This window comes from Cordyceps fumosorosea (assembly GCF_001636725.1).
Source record: "Cordyceps fumosorosea ARSEF 2679 chromosome Unknown scaffold_5, whole genome shotgun sequence".
Lineage (NCBI taxonomy): Eukaryota > Fungi > Ascomycota > Sordariomycetes > Hypocreales > Cordycipitaceae > Cordyceps > Cordyceps fumosorosea.
Window position 1 is genome coordinate 751,983 of NW_017387305.1, and position 26,370 is coordinate 778,352.

Here is a 26,370-nt window from a genome sequence, read left to right on the forward strand (position 1 = left end):
ATGGCTGTATTGCGAAAGAGAAAGACCGCGGGCTTGATTTACTAGTCATCTACCATAGCTTACCCGGAAGTGAGAGAGCTATGCATGTATTGCATCGAGCTGAGCGATAATTGCGTTACAATAAGTTCATTCGACGTCGCTAGCCAAGCAAAAGTCATGTCTGTGCAAAATTCAGCTTGTGTCCCACCTCGCTGACCTTGGGCCGAGTAACATCCTGTCATGTCATTCAGTACTCACAGCCGTTGGCGATGATTGGCGACGGTCGCAGGACCGTTTAGAATAGGCTTGTCCTCCGATAGCTCCACATGAGCTGTAATTTATGTACTGTATGTTGCATGTGTGATATGATGCCGCTATGCAACGGCACGGTAGTTTATTATTAGGCTCGGCGCATCGCCTCGTCATTGACTCAGTGCTGATCAGTGATGGACAAAGAGACAAAAAAGACACGTTCCGTTGTGCGTGGTTGTGTACGTACTGGTACACCTTCACGAACAGTAACTAACGTTAGTTACCACTTACCTGCATGGGACGGACCTTATGGGTAGTGATGCTCCCCGTGGGAACGCGGAAACAAAAAGTCCTGCCTGGGATTATTGAACTCGCCTGCAGCCTGCAGCAATACAAATAGTCTGGACAGAGTACTTTGTTTCGCGTCGACTTGCCGGCAACCATGAACTCGGCTGACAAGAAAGAGAGAGTCAGTTAGTGAGAGAGGCGGAAGCTCTTGTACTGTCCTTTTCGCAGACACATCAGCGCCGCCGCTATCCATAGTCAAGTAACTACGACCACAAATTACCTAGGTACAGACTGTTCAAGGGAACTTTCAGCCGCCTCGCTTCCTCCTGGCTGCCCAGCCTGCTGCGGCGCTGCATCGTCCCTCGATCTACGGATACCTCCATCTCATACAGTTCTTGTGGAGGATCCATCCATGCAAATGCCCAGCCACGCTTGCGAATTTTTGGCATCGATTCATCTCACACGAACCGAACTTAGAAACTCCACGCGAAACGCCTGTTCTCGGTGGTGCCACCCATTTTCTTGGCTTGCTTTGCCGCCGCCGCCGCCGCCCGTGCTCCATAATCCCTCCTGGCGCCCCTGTTCACCACCTGTCCTCCTCAACTCCGCAGCCTTGATCCTTCCCTTCTTCAGCCTAATCTGAACATTAACCCCGAGACCAAGGAAACCTTGAATAAGGTATACAAAGCAACCTACCCTCCCACAACGGCTGCATCGCATATGACTACCCGCCCTAGCTGCAGCCTTTCGTCAAGTGATTCACTCGACAAGCCCGTTTGTCCTGCCGTTCTCGAATCACGACCCCGCGCTGAATAATTGCTTCACTCTTACAGGTCACCGCCCGATGCAAGGGGGGCCCACACCTTCCTAGACTATACAAGCAAGCCAACGCCGAGCAGCACATCCAACACATTGCTCTGCATTCGTGATCACGAAATAGTATTTGTTATATCGCCCTCCTCATTGGCTCGCTACGTCGACTTGTCTTGCTTCTTCCACTCTGCCCGATTTCCCGAACCGCATCCACCCCATCCCTGCGATTCAGTCCTTGACAACGGACTAGGGTGGATGTGCCGAATCAAGGCAACCGCGCATGGTCCTGGCAACGACGCCTGATAATAGCATGATTTTGTTGCTCATGACCCCTCTCGCAGTTAAACGAGTTCAACTCTTGATGTGGCTTTTTTGATGAGAAATTACTGTTTTTTTCCGCGGTCCCTCTTCCTCGCATGCGTCGCTTGTGACAACTCAACGATACCCTCTACCCGGCAGCAGCTGCTCTCCCCAAGACTCCACATGAAGACAGGCTGCTCTTAAACAGAACAGTCAGGCTTCGACCTTTGCCAGGTTCAAGCCAAGCATCCATTCCAAGAACGACCAGCTACCACACCACACCAAGACTAACAAGCCTACCTGCCGCAGCCATGGACAGTGCCGTTGTCGCCTCGGGCCTGTCCGTCCTCAACCCGTCACCCGCGAGGGTATCTGGACCGGCATTACTTCACCATCTTGTACGGGACGCTTGCGAGGACATTGCACTGGAGCATCTTTGCCAAGGCGAGATCACAAAGCTCACTTACAAGTCGCTTCATCAAGCGTCAGATGCACTGGCGGCTCAGATTGCCCTGTCCTGCGATCCTGCGCAAGGCCAACTTATTGTACCGGTTCTTCTACAGCAGTCTCCGGACTTGTATATCACGCTGCTAGCTATTCTCAAAGCAGGAGGTGCATTCTGCCCCCTAAACTTAGACGCTCCTGCAGAGAGAGTTCAATTTATATTGAGAGACGTCGGTGCAAAAGTGGTTGTTACTAGTCCAGAGCTAGCCGGCAGGATACCTCAAGGCGCGGGAGTCACGATTCTTCTCACCTCTGACAGTCATGCAGCTGTTGGTCAGCAGCATGAGGCCATCGCGCGGCAACCCGTGCCTGAAAGCCACGCATACGTAATGTACACATCGGGTTCGACTGGCACGCCCAAAGGTGTCTTGATATCCCACTCTGCAGCCACCCAAGCCGTTCTCGCTCACGACCCTCACATCCCACGCTTCTCAAGGTTTTTTCAGTTCGCGGCGCCAACCTTTGACGTCTCCGTCTTTGAGATCTTCTTCCCACTCTTTCGCGGCGAGACGCTTGTCAGTGCCAGCCGGAAAGAGACGCTGAATGATCTCCCAGCGGTACTGCGACAAATGAATGTGGACGCCTGTGAGCTGACGCCGACGGTGGCCGCGAGTTTGCTGCGAAAGAGAGAGAATTCACCACAGCTAAAGCTCCTGATGACGATCGGAGAGATGTTGAATCCACTGGTTGTGAAAGAGTTTGGTGGCACCGCTGACAGGAGGAGTATTCTGTGGGCGATGTATGGACCGACAGAGGCAACAATTCACTGGTAAGTGCAAGAGAGAATAAAAGGGGATCCGCCAGCCAAACTGACCTTGACGTGAACAGCACATTACAAGGAGACTTCCAGTCGGAGTCATCTACTGGAAATATCGGAACGCCGCTGGAAACGGCGTCCTGCTTCGTTATCAAGCCAGCAACTGACGAATACGATTTATCAAATTTTGAACTACTCCCGATTGGTCAGGTTGGCGAGCTTGCAGTTGGCGGGCACCAACTTGCAACTGGCTACCTGAACGACGAGCGGAAAACGAATAATGCCTTTATTGCTTCGCCGTATGGGCGCGTGTATCGCACCGGCGACAAGGCCAAAGTTAATACAGATGGAACGCTTGAATGCTTGGGGCGCATCTCGGATGGACAGGTCAAGCTACGCGGCCAGCGTATCGAACTCGGAGAGATTGAGCATGCGGCACTAAGAACGAGCGGATGTCACGGCGCCACCGCGAGGGTGATTGGCGCGATACTGGTGTTATTTTGCGCAGTCGACGCCTCCGTTTCTGAGAACGATATTTTCGAAAGCTGTGAGCAGTGGCTGCCGCAGTTCATGCGACCCGGCGAGGTTGTGCTCTCGGAGGAGCTGCCGAGATTACCCAGCGGCAAAGTCAACGCGAAGGAGCTACAACGACAATTTGAGCAATCAAGGACCCAAAATGGCGGATCTGACGATTTTAGAAATTCTACAGAGCCGGGGCTACTACATGTGCTGGAAGAATACTTTGGGTCGCAGCTGAGTCTCCAGACCGAATTGGCTCGGGCCGGTCTCGACTCCCTGACGGCGATTGGACTGTCCTCCAGCTTACGGCAGGCGGGTTACGATACCCAAGCCGCGTCTCTGCTAAAGATGAAGAATATGGGGCACCTTATTTCTTCAATCACAAAGATTGACGCGGCTGCAGAGGATGCCGAGAAAGCTCGAGCATCAGTTAGCTGCCTTGGGAAGCTGACTGAGATTCAGTCTCAGTCTGAAGAACTCGAGCTCGAGATGGCCCACCGCAAAGTCCAAGATATTGTTCCTTGCTCAGATTTGCAGATTGCAATGCTCTCCGAAACGATACGCAGCTGCGAGGCGTACTGGAACGCGGTGGATCTTGAACTGTCCACAACAGCGTCTGCTGAGGATGTCTGTCAGTCGCTGGGCGCCGTCGTTCAACAAAACGAGATTCTCCGAACAGGATTTGTGCAACATGAGTCTACAATCCTATCTGTGATCTTTGATGTGATACATGCTGAGAGCATCGGAATTACAGAAGGAACTGGGCTAACAACACTGGACGAGGCCAACTTCAATCTGCTGCGCCCGTTGCAGATTCGCATCAGGAAAGTGGCAGCGGACAATTTGTACAACATCCAAATACGTTTGCACCACGCAATTTTTGACGGATGGTCTCTTGACCTCTTCAAATCCGATCTTGCGAAGGCTATTGGTAACGAAAGATTGCCATTGCGGGCTCAATTTCGGGACGTTCTCGCATTTTCCATGTCGTCGCAACGTGAACAATATGACGACAAGGCCAGGGTATTTTGGGCCGACTACCTCTTTGGATGGAACAAGCCTCCATTCCCTAGACTTCTTTCTAGGTCGGTGCCCCGCGGGAAGATTCAGTCCACGACTTATCGACATTCGCTTCCGGGCTTGCCCAACCATGCGTACAATGGGAGCGCCCAGGTGCCCTTTCAGGCCGCCCTTGCGCTGGTATGGGGAGGTATCCTGGGTCTGCAGGACGTCGTGATAGGATCTGTGACTTCTGGTCGAACCATTCCAGTAAAAGGCGTCGAAAACATCATGGGGCCTTGCATCAGTTCATTACCCCTCCGCGTCAATATGGAGCGCATGACTACCGTCGATGATCTCGTCAACAGCATATCATCAAGCAATCGGCACATGATGGAGCATTCTACACTGTCGCAACTCGCCGTCAAGAAGATTGCCAACATGTACGGGGCCGAACATTTATATGATATACTTTTTGTCTACCAAGAGTCTCCTGAGCAGCGAAAGCACACCACCAGCGTGGTCAGGGAGATTGCGCATTTAGACAGATTGGAGACCAAGTTGGTTCTCGAAGTACAGCCAATTCAAGGCTCTGTCATACTGCAGGCGACTTTCCACGATGACTACTTCCCGCCCGATATGGTAGACAAGCTACTAAGCCAGGTTGCCGAAATAGCTGCGGCCATCGTTGAGAACACACACTCGTCCTTGGTGTCAATACGCTCATCAAAGTCGGACCCTTCGGCTTATAATACGAGATTGGAGAAGATGGACCCCAATGCGCAGCCAGACAACCTTGCTGCTATTGTGGACGAAGCTGCCGCGCATTATGGTGATCGCTTGGCGGTGTCTTTTGCCACCGAAATATCGGCTGGTTCCTCAGAGACGACATCCATCACATATCGAGACCTCAACCACAATGCGAATCGCATTGCCAACTTCCTCTTAACTCAAAATGTTAAAGCCGGCGACGTCATACCCATCATCATGAACAAATCCATCGGCCTCTATACCGCGATCCTGGGCATTTTAAAAGCAGGATGCGGCTACCTACCGCTGCTACCGTCCACACCGAATGCACGCATATTGGAGATCTTTAAACAGTCGAAATCTCGCATCTGCCTTACTGATGAGGATTCTTGGAGGGACATTCCTCCTTCAATCTCTGTCTGCATAATCATCATCGACGAGGAGTCGATGGAAGAGTACCCTTTCGACAACCCACCCGTCAATATCGACAGTAGTAACGCAGCATACGTCATTTACACATCTGGAACAACAGGGACACCAAAAGGCGTCACTCTCAGCCACAAAAATATTGCCAGCAACGTGACATACCTCGGAGTCGAGTACCCGGACGCCGCCAAGGGACCTTCAAAATTCCTGCAAGCTTGCTCCCAAGCCTTTGATGTCTCAGTTTTTGAGATTTTCTTTGCATGGCACAAGGGCATGTGTCTCTGCGCTGCGATAAATGATGTGCTATTTACGGATATCGAAGAGGCTATTCGGACGTTTGGAGTCACCCACCTGAGTTTAACACCAACCATAGCATCGCTCATTGATCCAGCCAATGTCCCCAGCGTCGAGTTCCTAGTGACTGCTGGCGAACCCATGACAAATGCTGTCAGTGAGCGATGGAACGAATTTTTATGGCAAGGCTATGGCCCTTCGGAAACAACAAATATCTGCTCTGTCAAGAAAATGTCACCGGATGACTACATCGAGCATCTCGGACTGGTGTTTGACAACACATCTGTTGTCGTTCTGGAACCCAAGGGCCTGTCAACTCTCGCTATTGGCTGGGCAGGTGAATTCTGCTTTGGTGGCGATCAAGTTGCGACCGGATATCTCAATATGCCACGCCTGACGGCTGAAAAGTTCATTACGCATCCGTACTACGGCAGACTCTATCGGTCGGGCGACTTTGGCCGCATGCTTCCGGATGGATCCCTGGTCATTCTGGGCCGCATCGATGATCAGGTGAAGCTACGCGGTCAGCGCATAGAAGCTGCAGAAATAAACGGCATCGTTTCCAGAGTCTCTTCCGCAACAGCGGCTGTCACACTTGTCCTGAAGCAGAAGGACTCCCTGCGTGAACTGCTGGTGACTTTTTACGTCCAAAACAAGGTTGCGGAAGAGTTCTGCGTCTTGGATGCAAAGGCAGACACGCAAGACCAAGTATTTTCAGAGCTGCATACCAACCTTCTTTCGTACATGGTTCCGAGCTACTTGATCCCTGTCTCGCGCATTCCTCTCACCCCGAGCGGCAAAGTCGACAAGAGAGCGATCAATGCCGTGTTCGCGCAGCTATCAAACGACTACCTGGAGACAGTTGCGCATAATATATCCAAGGGAGACGATGAGGTCTGGAACGATACTGAGCTGGCTATTGCCTCGCTCATGGCCAGCTCGCTCAAGGTCTCCTGCAGCGACATTGGTAGATGGACGCCACTTGCAATTCTGGGATTGGACTCGCTCACGGCCATTCAAGTTTGCAAAAGCTTGACCAAGAAATTCAAAACGCCCGTCTCGATTTCGTCTGTATTGCAGAACCCGACTGTCGCCCAGCTTGCCCGGAAATTGCATTCTAGCAGTGAAACAAGGAACGGCGTTGCGGGCACCGGCGAATATTTTGATGCCAACTTCCAACAATCTGTTACAGCCAAGCTTGCAAAACAAAGCAAGGAAGCCGTTGAGATTCTTCCATGCTCCCCGCTGCAAGAGGCCATGGTCTCTCGAGGAAAGGCAAATTATTACAATAAGTCGCTGTTGCGTCTTCGAGTCGACCCCTACAAAATGAGAAGTTACTGGCAGCAAATGTGTGACCGCCACAGCATTTTGCGCACTGTCTTCTTGTCTACTAATAGCTCAAAATACCCGATTGCGCAGGTCTCGCTTGCGAAATGGGAGTTGCCCTGGCATAGATTCACCGTGACGCAGCCATCTCTCGAGGATGCTATTCGGGACCACCTTGCTCTGGTCCCGGAGCCGCTGGACACCAACTCCCCTCCTCTGTCATTGGCGGTGATTCGATATGGAGAGACTGGGTTTTTGTCATTTATTTGCCATCATGCGCTGTATGACGGTGTTGCGATGGAGTGTATATGGCGCGAGGTCGAGGCCCTCGCCCGCGGCGAGCAGCTGAAGCCCCCAATCTCCCAAGTCCCCTTCGTTAACGAGATGCTGAAGCTACCAAGTACAAGCGAAACATTTTGGAAGCATCAATTTGCTCACTTTCAGCCCTCGTTGATGTTTCGCAAGCCCCATGGCCAGTCGGTTCAGCAAGTCACGCACACGATTACGATTGAGAGATCACTTCAGAAAGCGCAGCAACAAATAAAGTCGCTGGGAATCTCTCTCCTTTCTCTATGCCAGGCTACTATGGCGAGAGTGCTGGCTATCACAAGTCAAAAAACTGATGTATGCTTTGGCAACGTCATGAACGGACGGACAATCGGCATCGAAGGAATCGAGCGTCTGGTAGCGCCTTGCTTTAACACTGTTCCTATTCGCCAGGATATGCCTGAGTCGCTTTCAAACATTGAACTAGCCAAGAATTTGCTGACTCTAAATACGAGCATGCTGGAGCACCAATTCACGCCGCTGCGCCAAGTCCAGAAGATTGCTGCAACGGAGTCCAGGACCTTGTTCGATACCCTTCTTCTCGTCCAGCAGCCCCTTCGAGAAATGGACGTCAATGTTTGGACGCTGGAAGAAGACGCGGGGGTCATGGATCTACCGCTTGTCTGCGAAGTCACTCCTTGCCCGAATCTCAACACGCTGGTGCTCGACGTCCATTACGACATGTCTGCAGTGCCATTCACGTTGGCCGCTGGCATTGCGGAACTGTTCAAGCATGTACTCTCGCAGATCCTAGAATATCCGCATGCAGTATTGGATAGAAAAAGCATTCCTGAGACACTGCTTGACCAAGTGCGCCCCCAACGACCTTTTTTCTTTGAAGAGGAAGAAGAGGGACACGACAAGGACGACAGTGACTCTGCCTGGACTGACGAGGAACTTGCCGTTAGGGGTGTTTTGGCTGAACTATCTCAAACACCCGCCAATCGAGTCGAGAAAGCCACAAGTTTATTCAAGCTCGGCCTCGACAGTATCAATGCTGTTCAGGTGGCGGCACTTCTGCGTCAGAAGGACTATTCGGTTTCTGCGTCGGATATCATTGACTGCCAGAACTGCTTGAAAATCGCAAAAATCATTCTAGAAAACGGCTCTCAACCAAAGATGAAGCAAACGATGTTCGACTTCTCCGCATTCGATGCCGAGGTGCGCCCTGCGCTGAGCATCGAGGGAGACGGGATTCAAGTCTTCCCCTGCACCTCTATGCAGTCCGCCATGCTGTCTGCTTATGTTTCGTCCGGCGGAGTGCATTATCTGAACGAAATAATTCTCGAGATGAACAAGAGAATTAATGCTGAGTTGATAGTGGCCAAGTGGACACAATTGGTCGCGGACCATTCAATGCTGAGGACGGGATTTGCTCCCGTTCGGCATGCGGATTCTGCATACGCCATGCTTCAATACGAGAGTATTCAGAGCCGAGATCTTCTAATTACTGGAACTGGCGCATTCGATTCTCGATCTTGGAAAGAGAATGCAACAGCTGGAATATTGGCCAAGTTGAGTCAGCCCCCATGGAGATTGGCTATCGCGACCGTGGATGATGTAGTCACTGTTCACTTGATCATCCACCACGCCCTCTATGACGCAACCTCGCTGCAAGAACTATTGTCGAATTTTGGAAGACTTTTGAATGACCAAGAAGCCCATCCCGTACAAGATGTTTCTGCCGGCCTCTCTATGGTGCTGCAACGGAGCACAGGAGAACAGGAAAACGCCGCTGCCTTCTGGCGTCAAGTCGGGGAGCAAGCAACCATTAATCGCTTCCCGCTTCTCACACCATTGAGAGAAAATACGAGAGATATCCTGGTTGAGGAAATTGCCTCTACACTTACGAGCTCTGACTTGCATCAAATGACAAAGAGCTTGGGAATATCCGCACAGGCGGCCATTTTAGCTTCCTGGACAAGGCTTCTCGCGGGCTATACTGGAGAAGAGGCCGTCGTTTTTGGTGTGACGTTCTCGGGCAGGACATGTGAAGCAACACTTAATACCCCCATCCCCTGTCTGGCGACTGTGCCAGTTGTTGCTCAAAATGTTGGGTCGAACAAGGAACTTTTGGATCAGACGATGCGCTCAGTCTCGGATATTCACAAGTACCAGCACCTTCCTCTGAGTCGCATTCAGAAGGAAATGGGCTATCCCGCAACACCAGTCTTCGACACTCTGATCGCATACCAGAAGATTGAAAGTGAAACGGGTGATTGTCTGTGGGTTCAAAAGCAAGATGACGCAGCTGCTGAATTTCCCGTGTCGCTGGAAGTCGAGCCCACCCATGATGGTGGCCTCTGCTTGCGCCTGACGTACTTCAGTGACGTTTTGCCGGCAAACCAAGCCAAGATGCTGCTGCGACAGTTCGACGCCACGATGGAAGATCTTCTCGTGAATCCTGATGGCCATCAGCATGATCTGCACAAGCATCAGCCCGACATCTTTGCCATTTCCCCGCCCCTGGAGCCCACCATGAAAGCGCCAGTTGAGATGCTGCACCAGTTTGTAGAAATTCAGGCGCAGGCCAACCCGAACAAGATTGCACTGGAACATGTGAGCGGATTCCGAGGCAAAGAGCCGATTCGCGAACAGTGGACGTTTGCTCAACTTGATGCCATTGGAAACACAGTTGCGAATATGTTGTCAAGCCATACCGAGGCTGGTAGCATCATTGCCATTCATTTTGACAAGTGCCCCCAAGCCTACTTTGCAATCCTGGGCATCCTCAAGTCTGGCTCCGCGTTTGTAGCACTCGACTTCAACGCACCCAGTGCTCGAAAAGAATTCATTCTGCAAGACTCCAACGCCCCTTGTCTTCTCACCAGCGAGGATAGCGTCATCAACTTTGAGGTGCCTTGCCCTGTCATTGTGATTGACGACGCTCTTCTCGGAGACTACCCGGAAACGCCGTGCGAGATCAATGGAAGTCTCACTCCTAGTAGCACCTGCTACTGCTTATATACCTCAGGAACCACTGGCACACCGAAGGGATGCGAAATCACGCACGAGAACACTGTCCAATGCATGATGGCCTTCCAAGATCTCTTCCGGGGTCACTGGGCGGACGACTCTCGATGGCTTCAATTTGCGGCCTTGCATTTCGACGTATCGGTGCTCGAACAGTACTGGAGCTGGTCTGTCGGGATTACAGTCGTTTCGGCGAAGAAGGATTTAATCCTGGATGATCTCATTGGCTTCATCAACAATGCCGACATTACCCACATTGACCTGACGCCAAGCCTGGCCAGACTCACCCATCCCGATACAGTCCCCTGTCTCTGCCGTGGCGTCTTCATCACTGGTGGTGAGCAGCTGAAGCAAGAAATATTAGATGCTTGGGGATCCAAGGCCGTCATCTACAACGCATACGGTCCGACGGAAGCGACGATTGGCGTCACCACCTACCAGCGCGTACCGCAGAACGGCCGGCCTAGCAATATCGGCAGACAATTTAAAAATGTCGGTTCATACGTCTTCCACAAGGATACTGAGATCCCTGTTCTTCGAGGCGCTATCGGAGAGCTCTGTGTCAGCGGCAAGCTTGTGGGCAAAGGCTACCTGAATCGACCGGACTTGACGGCTGAGAAGTTTCCGACTCTCGACGTCTTTGGTGAGAGAATCTACCGGACCGGTGACTTGGTTCGCATCCTCCACGACGGGTGCTTTGAGTTCCTTGGCCGTGCTGATGATCAGGTGAAGCTTCGCGGCCAGAGGCTGGAGCTTGGTGAGATTGACCACGTTATTCGTTCCGTTGAGAATATCCGGGACGTGACTACCCTCGTCACGAAGCATAGATTCAGTGGAAAGGACGTACTTGTCTCTTTTATTGTTGTTGAAGACCAAGCCCACGACATGCCACTTGCTGTCCTCGAAGACAGTACCGGTGTTGGCGCAGACGCGAGAACTATGTGCAGGAACAAACTCCCTGGATACATGGTCCCTTCTTACTTCCTGAAGCTTCCGCTCATCCCACTCTCGCCAAACAACAAAGCAGAAGCCAAGCAGCTCAAGAAACTCTTTTCTGAGTTGTCACAAGAAGCGCTGGTCAAATTTGGCTCGGCTACCGCGAAGCGCAACCTGGCCAAGGACAGCCCAAGCTATCAGAAGCTCATTTCCCTGCTCGCGCAGTTTTGCAGTCTGGACGCCTCTGTCATTGACGATTCAACAAGCATTTTTGACCTTGGCGTCGACTCGATAACGGCTCTGTCACTGTCCGCCTTCTTCGTGGAGCAAGGACTGTCCACAGCCTCACCAGCGCTGATCCTCCGCAACCCCTTCGTGCTTGATCTCGCCGTCGCGCTATCAAGAAACGCCTCCCCTGACACCTTGGCGGAGGTGAAGCGGACTAGGCAAAAATTACAGGCTTTTGAACATAAGAATAGAGCCCGTGTCTGCAGAGAATTGGATGCGCTGCCGTCGGCTATCGAGTACATCTATCCGTGCTCTCCGCTTCAGCAGGGTATGCTCGCCAAGACTGCACTTGAGGATGGCGAGGGTGCATACTTTAATGTCTTCAAGTTTTATTTGAGACCCGATGCCGTCGTTGAGACCGCGCGCGCTGCCTTCGGCACCCTCTTTGAACAGGAATCGATTCTTCGGACAACATTCTTGCACACTCCCGATGGATATGTCCAAGTCGCCCGCCGTGACATCGGTCTATTTTGGGAAGAACGAACCCTTGCTGAAGATGAGAATGTGGATCAGGTCATTAAGTCTCTGAGAGCCAGTTGGATAAGCGACAACAGTGAGCGCATGCACACGCCTGTCAAGGTCACTCTCGTCACGGGCCCGGACACGAGAATGATAGTGCTGCACATTTTCCACGGCTTGTACGATGGGACAAGCTTCGAACTGATGACGAACAGGCTCGTAGATTTCTATAAAAATGTCGAAGTCGAAGCAGACCGCTCATTTGCAGATACTCTCCTCCATGGACCACTGAGGAATCACGATAATGCAAAACAAGCCTGGCTGAGGCATCTTGAAGGCTGGTCTACCTCACCACAATCTCTTCCCCGCGAGGCGAAAAGCGCTGTTCCGATAGCCCAGATGCGAGTGTTGAGCTTACCAAGACTTGAAAAGCTTCGATCGACCAACAATGTTACCATGCAGTCCCTTCTAATCGCTCTCTGGGTGTCGACTCTGCAAAAGTACAGCCGAGGCAATGTTACGACTGGCGTCATCGTCTCAGGCCGGTCAATTGCACTACCAGGTGTGGACAAGACTATTGGGCCGCTGTTCAATACGCTTCCATTTTTTGCCAACATCTCATCCGCATCTACTTGGCGCGCTCTTCTTCAGCGGTGCCAAGATTTCAACGGAATGGTGCTCGATGATCCTCATGTGCCCCTGCAGCAGCTGCAAAAGTGGAAGGCGAACGGCAAATCACTTTTTGACAGCCTGTTTTCCTATCAAATAGAGGGTCAAGTCAGGCAGAAAGATGACGTGCCGTGGGTTGTCGAGGATGGTGGTCTGAATCCCGACTTTCCCTTGGCGTTGGAGGTGACGAAACGCCGCGATGGCACTATGCGGCTCCTCTTGGTCGCAAAGAGTGGCTTGGCAGATGAATTGGCGCTGGACAAAATGCTTGATGAATTCGAGGACATGCTCACCAGTATGGAAGAGGGTGCGAAAATTCCGGTTCAGGTTGAATCTAGCCAGTTGGATGCAGGAAAGGCAGACCAAGTGAACGGCATCAGTGTGGATGACAAGGAAACCTGGAGCCCGAATGCCGAGGCTTTGCGACAGGAAATTGCACTTCTGTCCAGTATCTCCGCTGCTGATGTTGCACCCTCTACCACCTGGCTTGAGTTGGGTCTGGACAGCATTGATGCGGTTCAGCTCTCTGCTCGCCTCAAGAGACACAACATGATGATAACTCCCTCTGCCATCATGAAGGGGCGTTCAATGGCATCTTTGGCAAAATCAATAAGGCTAATGGAGAACGGTCATGAGTCGAATGAAGTACGCGGTCTGCGAGACATCAAGTCCCAGCTCCGCCATTACGTCGAGGCCACCGGGCTTGACATGACCGAAGTTGATGATATCCTCCCAACAACGCCATTACAGGACGCAATGGTTTCTGGCATGGTCGAGTCAGACTTCTCTTGGTACTTCAATCATGAAATCCTCCAAGTTGCACCTGGCATCGATGTCTCTAAGCTCCAGGCTGCATGGTCTAGGCTGTTCGAAACGACCCCGATCCTGCGAACGGGCTTCGTGGAGCTTGTCGACCCCAAGGCGTCTGCGGTCTACGCGCAGGTTGTTTACAAGTCTTCCCCCCTAATCATCTCAGATGTGACTATCACGTCTGTGGATGAGCTGCAGACTATTCAGGAGCAAAGCAAAACTAGCGCCATCCAGAGTGCGGCAAAGAAGAACCTCGCGCGCGTTGTGCGTGTTAGCCTTGGAGAATCGATATTCTTCGTTCTTTCAATTTCGCACGCTTTGTACGACGGTTGGTCTCTTGGACTCCTTCATCAAGACTTGAGGGCCCTTTATTACGACGAACCCGTGTCCAGACCATCTCCAGACCAGTTCTTGTTCAAGTCTTGCACCTCCATCGCCTCTGAAGCCCAAGGTTTCTGGTCAAACTATCTCGAAGGGGCGCGGCCAACAATCGTCCCCCCAGCAGAGCCGGACTCGTCCAGTGTCGTAAAAGTCGAGGCTGATTCTTCGATTAAATTGGGCGAAATTGGCCAGTTCTGTCGAGAACAAAAGATCAGCCTCCAATCGCTGTGCCAAGCCTGCTGGGCCGTCATCCTCGCGCGCAAAACGCGCTCGCTCGATGTTATCTTTGGCTCCATCCTTTCGGGCCGTGACTTTGAAGGGGCCGAGGACCTCCTTTTCCCAACCATGAACACCGTCGCCGTCAGGAGTATTTTGCACGGATCCATTTCTTCGTTCCTGCGATACATGGAGGACAATCTCGGCGAGCTGCGGTCCTATCAGACGTTTCCTCTGCGCACGGCCTTGAAGGCCGCCAAGGTGGCGGCTGGGAAAGACTTGTTTAATTCTTTATTCCTGTTGCAAAAGACCCCTGGCGAAAGCGCTTCGGAGTCTCTTTTCCAGTCTCTGGAAGGATCATCAGGCGTGGACTATCCCGTGTGCGTGGAAGCGGCAACGAGAGGGGATGTTTTGGAGTGGACGGTAGCCTGCCAGGGACAGTCGAAGGACGGGAAATTCCCGCAGGACTTGGTTTCGGAGCTGGATTCTGCCCTTGAGTTTATCTTGCGTCATGCGGATGAAGACGTGGTTAAATTCTCCGACACTGGCGCCCAAATCTGCGGATCCCAGCCCATCACCCTGGCTGACGATGATAATGAAAGTCTGCAGGTTGGAAAGAATACATCGCATGAGTGGAACACGACGTGTCTAGCCATAAGGGAGGTCTTGAGTCAAGTTTCAAACATCCCAGAAGATGCAATCGATGCTTCCAGCACGCTTTACCATCTCGGTTTGGACTCCATCACCGCCATCAAGGTGTCCACGCTATTGAAGCAGAGAGGAATCTTTCTTCGACCGACAGCTTTGGTGCGCTCTACCAGCATCGCGCACATGGCTGAGCAGGCAAACACACCGCCTGAACCCGAGATATCCGCGACGGAGCCGAGCTGGCAGTCCTGGAAGGCACCGAAATCAGTCAACGTCAACGGGCTCTTGGGTGACGCTGGCATTGGAAAGGAACAGGTCGAGGAGGTCCTGCCCGCGCTGCCCATGCAAGTGTACATGATGAGTACGTGGCAAAATACTGGCGGCCAGATATTCTACCCGGAGTTTACCTACCGGCTTTCCGGGTCACACGCCGTATCGAAGATTTACGATGCCTGGGCACGCGTGGTAAAGAAGGTTCCAATGCTTCGCACATGTCTCCTCGCCACCGGACAGGAAGACCTACCTTTTATTCAAGTTCTTCTCAAACCTGGTCTATCATCCACTGGCGCACAGCCATTTGCTCACCCCGAGGTTGACCGGGCCCTTGACTCGTCGGAGACGATTCTACGGCTACGAATTCATCACGCGCTCTACGACGGAGTCAGTCTGCCTGCCATCATGGACACTCTTGTTGATCATATCAAAGGAATTCTATCCAGCGGCGCGTCAACATCGATTGACCAATGGGCAAACCTGGCAACTTCTAGAGAGGGCAAAGATAGTGCGGACTCGAGAAGGGCATTCTGGACCAAGTATCTCGACGGACACAAAACCTTTCCGGATGGGACTGACATGACCGGGCCGCGGACATCCCTTTTCAAAGAAGGAGCCTGTTCCAACATTACCGCACTTGGAGACCTTGCTGCCAAGAACGGCATCGGCCTGCAGTCCCTCATCCTCGCCGCCTATGCACGATCCATCATCCCTCGCCAGAAGTCCTCCCCCGACAGCGTCGTGCTCGGCATCTACCTCGCGAACCGCTCCGACGAGCGTATCCCGGACATCCTGCCCACGCTGAATCTAGTCCCGCTCCGCATCGCCATACACGAGCGTGACAGCCTTGCAGAGTCAGCACGGCGCATACACGAAGACATCAGACGAATCGCGGCCGACGGCCAGGCGGCGCAGGTCGGCCTGTGGGAGGTGGCGCGCTGGACGGGCGTCACGGTCGACAGATTTGTCAACTTCTTGACGCTCCCTGGCGCTGGTTCCGGAAAGGAGAACGGATTCGCTGCGTCTGGGGATACTACCACTTCCTTGGAGCTCTTGCTGAGCGAAGGCATGGAAGCTCACGGCGATATTTACGACGCGTCTGTTGCCGGGAATGCAGTCCGTCACGCCTATCCCGTAAGTTGTCTTTCTTAGCCTATTATTATTCTATACGATTTTCTTTGAAACACTTTTGCTAACGGACGGGATACAGGACTCTGTGGACGTCGAGTTCGCGGTACGAAATGGCCGCCTCGACATGGGCGTCTTTGGCCCGCGCGGGCTCGTCACCGACGAGGAAGCGCACGAGTTGGTGGATGATGTGGTGCGGAGATTGAACATTGTCATTTAAGCGGGCATCATGAGCGATTTTATTTCTGGTTTATTTTTGTTTTCTGGGGGTCTTTTGTCATTTTCATCTTCCTTGTTCTACATTTCCGGATGGATAAAGGCGTCATAGATTTCTCTTCTTGCATTTACATACACACACATACCTCGAGTCGCAAGTCGCACTACGATCTTTGTGACACGGTAACACAATCAATCCACAGATATGCGGGGTGTACAAAATGGCCAATAGAAATTGAGGGATATTTGAATGTAGAGAAGCTGCAACCACGGCACAATTGCCATGATCGAGCCCTGCATTTTGTTGGTCGTCGGCATTGTTGGCCACTGTTCTAGCGCCCGCAGCTGGTGAGAACAGAGGCGCTTCATTCACCAGTCACAGTCACAGTCTCAGAGTCTTGGATCATTCTGTTTTTTTCATTCAGCTATCCTAGCGTATCTGCGTCCAATTCATGTCAAAAGCGATGTCATGCATCGACTGGTATATACATGTACTCGTGCCTCGCGCGATCCCATGACCACCAACACGAGGGTCCTTTTTTCTTGGTTTCCAAAACATTTCAAACATGGCCGTTTCCAAAAGAACAAAAAAAAATGACGTGACGAAAAATGCGGCGCTAGCGACACTCTTACAAGCCACAAGTCGTCGCGTTTACAGGCGGGACTTGTTGGCGTCGGGCTTCCAGCCCTCCTCCATGGCAATCATCTCCGCAGCGCGCTCGCCAATGGCGAGAACAGTAAGCATGGGGTTGATGGAGGGCATCTCGGGGAAGACGCCGGCGTCGGCGATGCGAAGCTTCTTGATGCCGCGGACCCTGAGCTCGGGGTCGACGACGGCGAGCTCGTCCTTGCCGACGTCGCCCATCTTGGTGGTGCCAGCGGGGTGGTAGACGGTGTGGGCCGCGCGGCGGGCGTACTCGCTAATGTCCTCGTCGCTCTGGACCTTGGGGCCGGGGGCGACCTCCTGCTTGAGCCAGCTCTTGAAGGGCGCCTGCTGGGCGATCTTGCGGGCGGCCTTGATGCCGTCGACGAGGATCGAGGCGTCGTAGCCCTCAGGGTCGGTGAAGTAGCGGAAGTCGAGCGCGGGCTTCACGCTGGGGTCGGCGGAGGTGAGGTAGATGCGGCCACGGGAGCGAGCGCGGGGAATGTTGGGGGTCATGCAGAAGGCGTAGCCGTCGGGGATGAGGGGGTAGCCCAGGCGCTCGGTGTTGAGCGTGAAGGGGATCTGGTAGCAGTGCATCATGATGTCGGCGGCGTTGCCGTCGTTGCCAGCAGCGTTGGTGGCGTCGCGGCGAATGAAGACGCCGGCGTCAGAGTCCATGGTGGTCTGGTTGGGGGGGACAGGCTTGCTGAGCTCCCACATGATGATGGTCTCGGGGTGGTCAATGAGGTTCTCGCCCACACCGGGGAGGTCCTTGACGACGCGGATACCCAGAGACTGGAGCTGAGCGCGGGGGCCGAGGCCAGAGTGAAGCATCAGCTTGGGGGTGTCGACGGCACCGGCCGACAGGACAATCTCCTTGCGGGGGCGAAGGGTCATCTTCTGGCCGGACTTGAGGGTAATGTCAACTCCGTTGGCAACATCGTTTTCGACGTGAATCTTGGAGACCCAGGTCTCAGTCAGGACGGTGAGGTTGGGGCGGCGCTCATCGCCACGGAGGATGGGATGGATGTAGGCGACAGAGGCGCTGCTGCGCTTGCCGTCGTCGGGGTTGTAGGAGATGTTGAAGAAGCCGGCACCCTCGGTGAGTTGGCCCTTTTCGCGGATCTCATGGTTGAAGTTGTCAATGACGGGAATGTCCAGAGCAGTAGAGCAGGCCGATACCCAGTCCTTGCAGAGCTGATTGCGGTGGCGGGCGTGGACGGGCTGGAAGGTGTTGCGGAGGTTGTCAATGTGGCGGGTGACGTTCTCAAAGGTCCAGCCGGTGCAGCCCTGCTCGACCCATCGGTCCATGTCGTGACGGAAAGGACGGAAGGAGATCAGGGTGTTGTGGGAGGAGCAGCCGCCGAGGACCTTGGCGCGCGAGTGGCGGATGTGGGAGTTGCCATTGGGCTGCTCGGTGGTGGGATAGTCGTAGTCGAGTTCGCCGCCGAGGAGGGAGAGCCACTCGCGCAGGTTGAGCACCTGGGAGAGGTTGAAGTCGGAGGGACCAGCCTCGATGAGGAGGATCTTGCGCTCGGGGAGGTAGCTGGACAGCCGGGAGGCGAGGACGCAGCCAGCAGTGCCACCACCGACGATGATATAGTCAAAGTCGGTAGCCGCGGAGGCGGAAAGAACCTGGGTGGTCATGTTGGCAGTGACAATTGGAATTTCAGAGCGAAAAAATATTGTAGGAAGAGCGTCGTGAGCCTGTCACAACCGGGAAAAGCCTGAACTAAGTATAAGCACGACAGGTGCAAGGGTCCAAGGTCCGGGTGGAGAAGCAGAAACAGAGCTTGACCGGAACCGGAGCGGATATGCAGGTCGGGCCACGGAGCGAGCAAAACGGGAAGCTAATAATAGTCAGGTAGACGAGTGAACGTCACTTGGAGTTGCAAGAGGGAGATGTGAGGATGGAAGCTATTGGTGTGGTGGTGGGAGAAGAGAGGATGTCGTAGAAGAAAGATGGAGGGAAAGAGTTGGGGAAACGTGGGATACTTTTTGGAGAATTGGAGGGACGGGACCAGTAGATAAGATATTAGCTAGGTTATTTTTTATTTATTTTTCACTTTGTAGTCGTTTGGTAAGTTCGGCGCTATTATTCATGGCTCCCGGCTGGTTGGCGACGGCCAAAGAGCCAAAAACTGATGGAGGGAACATTGGCCGAGGCGGAGCATCGGAATTGCTAATTGCGATCACGCGAGTTGGCTGAGCAGGGGGGTGGATCCTGTGGGAGAGAGAGAGTCAGTCAATTTGAAGCCAAAAAAAGGGACGTCTCACCGACATTGGTTGATAGGCTGGTGGTGGTGTCGTGGCGGCAGCTTTTTGGGTTCGAGATGTGGTGATGGCAAACAGGGTATTACGTAGGGAGGTTACTTGGGAGGCACTGTGCACACTGTGGAACAAGTGGTGAGTGACATGCAAATTCACAGTGCGGATATTCTAGAGAGATGCACGGTGTAGATTTTGCGCGATGGGCGGGGCTGGATGGGCTGGGGCTTGTCACACCAGCCCCCGCAGCCTGCTCGAGGTTACTCAGTACCTGGGAGGCTGATGGGAGCTTGCAGGAATACACAGTACATAATTTTTGTTACTGTTGGTAGCGTTTCTTTCTGAGCTTTCCCGATCGTCCGGACAGGAAGATTTCTTGATTTTTCTTCTTCTCTTTTTCGTCGTTGCCCCGTTCGATACGACACCGTTACTGTTGCGGCATGCAGGTAGGTCCATGGTGCTCCAGTGGGGTGCAGCATGCAGCTCCACTGACCTCAGGCCTCGCTGTAGCCGCGCTGTGGCCGCACTGAAACCACCTGGCGCTGCTGTCACGTTGTCGTTAGTGGCTTGTGCCAGCAGTTTTTAGCTGGGCAAACATTCATTGAGCCTTGAACCCAAATACAACTATGACTTGTGGTTGGTTACCTCGTAGCACTGCAGAAGCGGTGCAGCGCCCGCTGGGGCCGGCGGAGTGCCCGACATCCAGGTATGCGGGTCGCTGATGTCATTTTGCCTGATACTCGTCTCAAACCCCGCCAAGTCGATGGATTTTTTCCTCACTTTCGAGTTCGATTTTTTTTCCCTTGACTTTCGGTTAACTAACTAGTTGTATTCCCTAAATCCCTGTGGACTGCAAATGCTAGTCAATGACCCCTTTGGGAATTCGACTCCATCCTCGGAGTGGCACCGAGCCGGGGTGCCTTTTTGGTTGTAAGTTGCCGGGCCCGACGGCATGTACGGCCGCGATAACAACATTTCACGGCAAGCTTCTTTTTCGTCGCAACCTGCTGCTCAGCTCGTGGCACCATCTCCCGGGCTTGCATGATTTAAATTCGCTGCCAGCGCCATGGTGGCTGACCAGCTGGTCTGATGGCTGGCTCTAACTAACCAATGCCGAAGCAACCCCGGCCGACACTTGAGAGATAACAAGGCCAGCAACCCCGGCCAGAAACCACCTGATCGGGCCGTGCTCCGTGTTGCGGCCGTGCCGGTGTACGAAGCAGAGAAGTTGCATGTCAGTGCTTCCGCACCGCGACTTGCATATGCAACACGGCACTGCCCCATGGAGCTCTTGTGACACGGGCTGCATGCTTTTCCAACGTCGACGAATCACCGAGTACTTGCTCTTGCATGCGGGGTTGATTGACTGTGCCTGATTCTAGCAGAGTTTTCTCGATACTTTGGAAACATCCCTGCCGAAGTTTCAGTGGTCAAAGTAAATTCTAACCATCTATTTACAGTTATCAAAGCTAAACTCGTCCCGCTTCACTCTGCCCAACCCATTCTGCTACAGCATTCTCAATATCTTGATATTGATGTCTCGTAAATATTACAATAAATGCAGCAACAATTACACTTTACAGCTCAGCCAGCAATTGTATCCAAAGTATTGCCGGCGACAGCAACGAGCTTCTTTCATAGTGGGATCCACTGTAGCCACTATGCCCAGCCACTACAGCCACTGTACAAATCTAGCCTAAAAGCTGTGCGGGCATTGAAGCCACTGTAACCACTGTAACCACCTCGCTGTAAATACCTCCAACAACCACTGTAGCTGCCAAAATCTACAATTCTCCACTACGGTGCCCGCTCCTCCGGCTTCCGCGCATCCGCCGGCCAGCCTCTTTCTGGAGCTTCCATCATCATCACCGCCAACTTAGCTCAATTGCCTTGCTCGGCAATAGCTCTCGTGCCTTTCGCCGCAATCATCACATAGCATCCGCTAACACACATAATTCCCCTCCCCGCTGTGACTCCTGCAGCGTCTTGTCCAGATTGCGTCACAGCAGCTCACCCAGCTTTCTACCTAGCACCTCGCACTGCTGGTACTCCTCCAACCTGCCCACAAACGAAGCCATCACCAACCCTCGACCGCCACCATGACCTTTGCTAAAGAGATTCACACCTTCCACTCCGGCCAGCCCCAGCCGAAAAGCTCCTCCGCATCTCAAACCTTCCAGTCTCTCGACCCCAGCACCGCCGAACCGCTCGCCACCATCTACACCTCGACCCGGCAGCAGCTTGACGATGCCGTCGCCTCCGCGCAGGCCGCCTTCCCCGCGTGGTCGCAGACGCCCGCGCCGAAGCGCGCCGAGATCCTCCTCCGCGCCGCCGCGATCCTCCGCGCGCGCAACGATGCCCTCGCGCTGACCGAAACGTTCGACACGGGCAAGGCCTGGTCCGAGACGTCGACCGTCGACGTCGCCACCGGCGCCGACGTCCTCGAGTACTACGCGCACATGGTCGCCGGCGGCCAGCCGGGCCAGCACACCCGCCTCCGCTCCGACGCCTACGTGCTCACCACCCACGAGCCGCTCGGCGTCTGCGCCGGCATCGGCGCCTGGAACTACCCGATCCAGATCGCCCTGTGGAAGTCGGCGCCGTGCCTCGCCGCCGGCAACTGCATGGTCTACAAGCCCAGCGAGGTCACCCCGCTGCACGCCAACACCCTCGCCCAGATCTACCTCGAGGCCGGCGTGCCCGCGGGCGTCTTCAACGTCGTCTACGGCGACGGCGGGAGCGTCGGTGCGCCCCTCGTCTCCCACCCGGGCATCGCCAAGGTCTCCTTCACTGGCCAGGTCAGCACCGGCAGCAAGGTCGCCGCCGCCGCCGCCGCCGACATGAAGGGCATCACCATGGAGCTCGGTGGCAAGAGCCCCGTCGTCATCCTGCCCGACGCCGACGTGAACGAGGCGGCCGACGTTGCCATGGCGGCCAACTTCTTCTCCACCGGCCAGGTCTGCACCAACGGCACGCGCGTGCTCGTCCCGGACGCGATGCTACCGGCCCTCGAGCAGGCTCTGGTGGCGCGCTGCCGCGATGGCATCCGCATGGGCATGCCGCGCGACGAGGCGACCAACTTTGGCCCCGTCGTCTCCGCCGCGCACCGCGACAAGGTGCTCGGCTACATCCGCCACGGCAAGGAGGTGGACCGCGCGCGCGTCCTCTACGACGGCGCCGCCGCCGCGCAGAGCAAGCGGCCGACCGCCAACGGCTACTGGGTGCCGCCGGTCATCTTCACCGACTGCACCGACGACATGCGGGTGGCGCGCGAGGAGATCTTCGGCCCGGTCATGTGCCTCCTGCCGTACAAGGTGCGCGGCCGGGCGCAGGACGAGTGGCTCGCCGACGTGGTGCGCCGGGCCAACGACACGCCGATGGGCCTCGCGGCGGGCGTGGTGTCGTCCGACGTCGGCCTCGCGCAGGACGTGGTCCGCCAGCTGCACGCGGGCATCACCTGGATCAACACCTGGGGCGAGTCGCCCGCGGAGATGCCCGTCGGTGGCTGGAAGATGAGCGGCTTGGGATTGGAGAACGGCGAGGAGGGCATCCGCGCCTACATGCGCACCAAGAGCACCCTGATTCAGCTGGGCAAGGGCGCCTGCGCCGGCTTGTTTGCGAAGCTCTGAATGTGTGCTGTTTCGTTAGTAGCCTGGATTTGGTTTATTCATGTATATAAAAAGCGACTTGAACTGAATGAGAAATGTATAACTATTTTCTTTTTTTTTTCCCCTCAAGTGTTGACGTCTCCGCCAAGAGCTTCCCCACGTACTTGCCCACGTGGCTCATCTTCCCTTCTTCCAACCACATCAGATACACACGACGCACGCACACACGCCATGCCGCATCTCGCCCACGTCTCCGTCGTCGTCCGCGACTACGACGAGGCGCTCGCCTTCTACGTCGACAAGCTCGGCTTCACCCTCGTCGAGGACCGGCCCGTGCCCGAGCAGGGCAAGCGGTGGGTGACCGTCGCGCCGCCCGGGGCCGGTCCCGGCGCGACCACGATCCTGCTCGCGCGCGCCTCCTCGCCGGACCAGCTCGCGGCCGTCGGGCGGCAGACGGGCGACGACCGCGTGTTCCTGTTCCTGGCGACGGACGACTTCCGGCGTGACCACGCGCGCCTCACAGCCGCGGGGGTGGAGTGGGCGCGGCCGGTCGCGGTGCACGACTACGGCACGGTGGCCGTGTTCAAGGACCTGTACGGCAACCTGTGGGATCTAATCGAGTATGCCCGGGCCTAGTGGCGCGGCCTCTGCGCTCGGGGGGATTGTCGATCGAGCCGAGGGAAGCCGGAGGGAAGGAGGGGGGGGGGGTCGATGATGATTCACGTTGATCGAACGGTGATGTGCAACGACGCAGATTTAGAGTTGCCCTAGATATTCATGCCAAGGAGATGATGACTCGTGCTCCGTTCTGCAGCCTGTCAATGCTATGCTATGCTGGTTTGCGATGCTCACTGCCGAAACTAAAAGGGGGGGCTAACGAAATCGACACTACCTGATAAAGCGTCCTCGATGCATAAAGAATCAGCGCATCACGTCCCCAAGTCAAGGAGCTGCAGGGTAGAGGTCTTGTCGGATGGATCTCCGCGAACAGGCTGCGCAGAGTGTTTGAGGTAGATGGGCAACTCCCTGGTGGTGCAGGGTATCTATAGCACGCGGCATATAAGGCCAAGGCAGGACCTGAAACTTGACAAGGAACGGGCGTGTCTACCGCGGTACGCTTTGATGATTTATTTTACTTGCTCGTGATTTCAGTTCAATGCAGAAAACAGCATGCGGATGAAAATTCATATATACTTGGTCTATGTCTATGTTTGTAACCTTGATTCATTACACATCACACTTTCAAACCCTCTGCTTCCTCAAAACGGCACCGGAACGTTGCGCGTCAGGTACCCCCTCCAGGTCGGACGGGTGCGCTTCAGCGTCGTCTCCGAGGTCAGCTGGAGGTCCTCGATGGCGCTCGCCCACTTGACCAGCTCGTCCTCGCGCCACGCCGTCTGCAAGATCGCCAGCCCGAACGGCATCCCCGAGTCGCTGCTCACGCCCACCGGGATCGTCACCGCCGGGTAGCCCGCCTGCGCCGCCTGCTGGTAGCTCTGCCCGACCGCCGGCGGCACCAGCAGGCCGTTGAGGCGCGTGCCGTTGCTCCGCAGCGCGTCGTCGATGCCCCTGCGCGCCGTGCCCTGCACGTACTCGAGCGCCTGGAAGTACGTCTGGTCCTGCACGCCGCGCGTCTTCTGCGAGTCCAGGAAGACGTCCTGGCCCGAGTAGAAGGCCGGGTGGCCCCGGGGCCAGGGGTGGCCGCCCTCGGCGCCGTCATTCTCAAAGTTGTACCGGATGATGTCGTCGACGGTTTTCACGTTGGTGTTGGTGAGCTCCTGCAGGTACGCGTTCATGTTGTTGTAAAAGTCCACCTTGACATAGGTCAGCTCCGACTCGTTGGCGCGCCCGCGCGACGTGACGCCCCAGTTCCAGTCCCAGCCGTCCGGGCTGACAATGGTCTCGTGGTCGGTGATCTCGGTGCCGTTGATGATGGTGGCGCCGGCCGCGCGCATCAGGTCCAGCAGCTGTGTCAGCGCCGCGAGCTGCTCCGCGTCGGCGAAGCGCCAGTAGCTCATCCACGGCAGGCCGAAGCGCGCGCACTTGAGCGCCGACTTGGTGCGCAGCAGGGAGGCGTAGCCGGCCGCGGGAGGGGCCTTGGCGCCGTCGGCGAGGGTGTAGTTGTCGCGGGGGTCCTTGCCGTGGATGGCGTCGAAGGCGTAGACGGCGTCGCGCACGGTGCGGCCAAAGGTGCCGACCGAGTCTTGGTGCTCCGTCTCGGGGATGACGCCAGCGCGGGAGGTGCGGCCGACGGTGGGCTTGAAGCCGACGAGGGCGTTGCGGGAGGCGGGGTTGATGACTGAGGGGTGTTAGTACATGCGTAGATGTATATACAACAAGTACATGTATGGAAGATGACGTACCACTGCCGTCAGTCTCGGTGCCGAGCGAAAAGGCGACGACGTTGGCCGCGACGCCGACGGCGCTGCCGGAGCTGCTGCCGCCGGGGTTCACGGTGAGGTTGTAGGAGCTGCGGCACTGTCCTCCGCGACCGGAGAAGCCCTCGGAGTAGTTGCTGCTGCGCATGTCGGCCCACTCGCTGAGGGTGGCCTTGCCGAGCAGCACGGCGCCGGCCGCGCGCAGGCGGGCGACGACGTGGGCATCACGGGGCACCACGCTGCCGAGCAGGGCCCAGCTGCCGGCCGTCGTCTCCATGTTGTCCTTGGTGGCGATGTTGTCCTTGACGGTGAAGGGGATACCGTGCAGCGGGCCGCGGACCTTGCCGGCCTGACGCTCGGCGTCGAGCTGGGCGGCGATGGCGAAGACGTCGGGGTTGACCTGGAGGACGGAGCTTTGGGGGGGGGGGGTTTCATGTTAGCAAGCTGACTGGACCCTGCTGCTTTCGAAACAATTGGCACAGGGGCAGCGGAGGAAAAGAATAAACTCACTTGATATACTCTTGGGTCTGAAACACTCTCGTAAGATAGCATCCGACCAGCTGGACCGAGGTGAGCTGGGTCTTGTTCATGGCCAGCTGCATCTGGTCAATGGTGGCTTCCTCGAGGGTGAAACCGTGGCAGTCGCCCATGGGAAAGAGCTCGGTCGAGCCGGCATCCTTCATGAGGGGGATCAGCGGCGGCGTGAATTGTGTGTCGATGGCGCTGCCGGCGCCGATGAGGAGCGCCGTAGCGGAGAGGATGGAGACACGCATGGTGATGTGATGTGCTGTGATGCCGATCCGGATGGTGAGGGAGAGAAAGGTTGGGTTGGTGGCTGGAAATTTGGCGGGAATAGGGAATGCAAAAGGGGAAGAAAGAGCTTCCTATTTTTGCTTTTTGCCGATGACCAAAAAAAAAAGAACTAATTCAAGTCCCTTTGGC

General features: G+C 55.1%; 5 protein-coding genes across 5 annotated transcripts; 3 read left to right on the forward strand and 2 right to left on the reverse strand.

Annotated features, from left to right (window-relative positions):
* Nucleotides 1–1,943: 1,943 nt before the first annotated feature.
* ISF_02943 (nonribosomal siderophore peptide synthase) lies at nt 1,944–16,535 on the forward strand (the record flags this gene model as incomplete). Its single annotated transcript, XM_018846549.1, has 4 exons — nt 1,944–2,244; nt 2,404–2,905; nt 2,965–16,321; nt 16,398–16,535. 4 exons carry the CDS (start codon nt 1,944–1,946, stop codon nt 16,533–16,535), a joined length of 14,298 nt encoding a protein of 4,765 aa, XP_018706277.1.
* Nucleotides 16,536–17,183: 648 nt separating this feature from the next.
* On the reverse strand, nt 17,184–18,821 carry ISF_02944 (Glucose-methanol-choline oxidoreductase; the record flags this gene model as incomplete). The annotated part of the gene is made up of 1 exon (XM_018846550.1): nt 17,184–18,821. One exon carries the CDS (start codon nt 18,819–18,821, stop codon nt 17,184–17,186), a length of 1,638 nt encoding a protein of 545 aa, XP_018706278.1.
* A 2,720-nt stretch (nt 18,822–21,541) lies between these two features.
* On the forward strand, nt 21,542–23,071 carry ISF_02945 (betaine aldehyde dehydrogenase; the record flags this gene model as incomplete). Its single annotated transcript, XM_018846551.1, has 1 exon — nt 21,542–23,071. One exon carries the CDS (start codon nt 21,542–21,544, stop codon nt 23,069–23,071), a length of 1,530 nt encoding a protein of 509 aa, XP_018706279.1.
* Nucleotides 23,072–23,281: 210 nt separating this feature from the next.
* ISF_02946 (glyoxalase family protein) lies at nt 23,282–23,686 on the forward strand (the record flags this gene model as incomplete). Its single annotated transcript, XM_018846552.1, has 1 exon — nt 23,282–23,686. One exon carries the CDS (start codon nt 23,282–23,284, stop codon nt 23,684–23,686), a length of 405 nt encoding a protein of 134 aa, XP_018706280.1.
* Nucleotides 23,687–24,309: 623 nt separating this feature from the next.
* ISF_02947 (amidase family protein) lies at nt 24,310–26,201 on the reverse strand (the record flags this gene model as incomplete). Its single annotated transcript, XM_018846553.1, has 3 exons — nt 24,310–25,349; nt 25,414–25,841; nt 25,939–26,201. The coding sequence occupies 3 exons, from the start codon at nt 26,199–26,201 to the stop codon at nt 24,310–24,312; spliced, it is 1,731 nt and encodes a 576-aa protein (XP_018706281.1).
* Nucleotides 26,202–26,370: the final 169 nt, after the last annotated feature.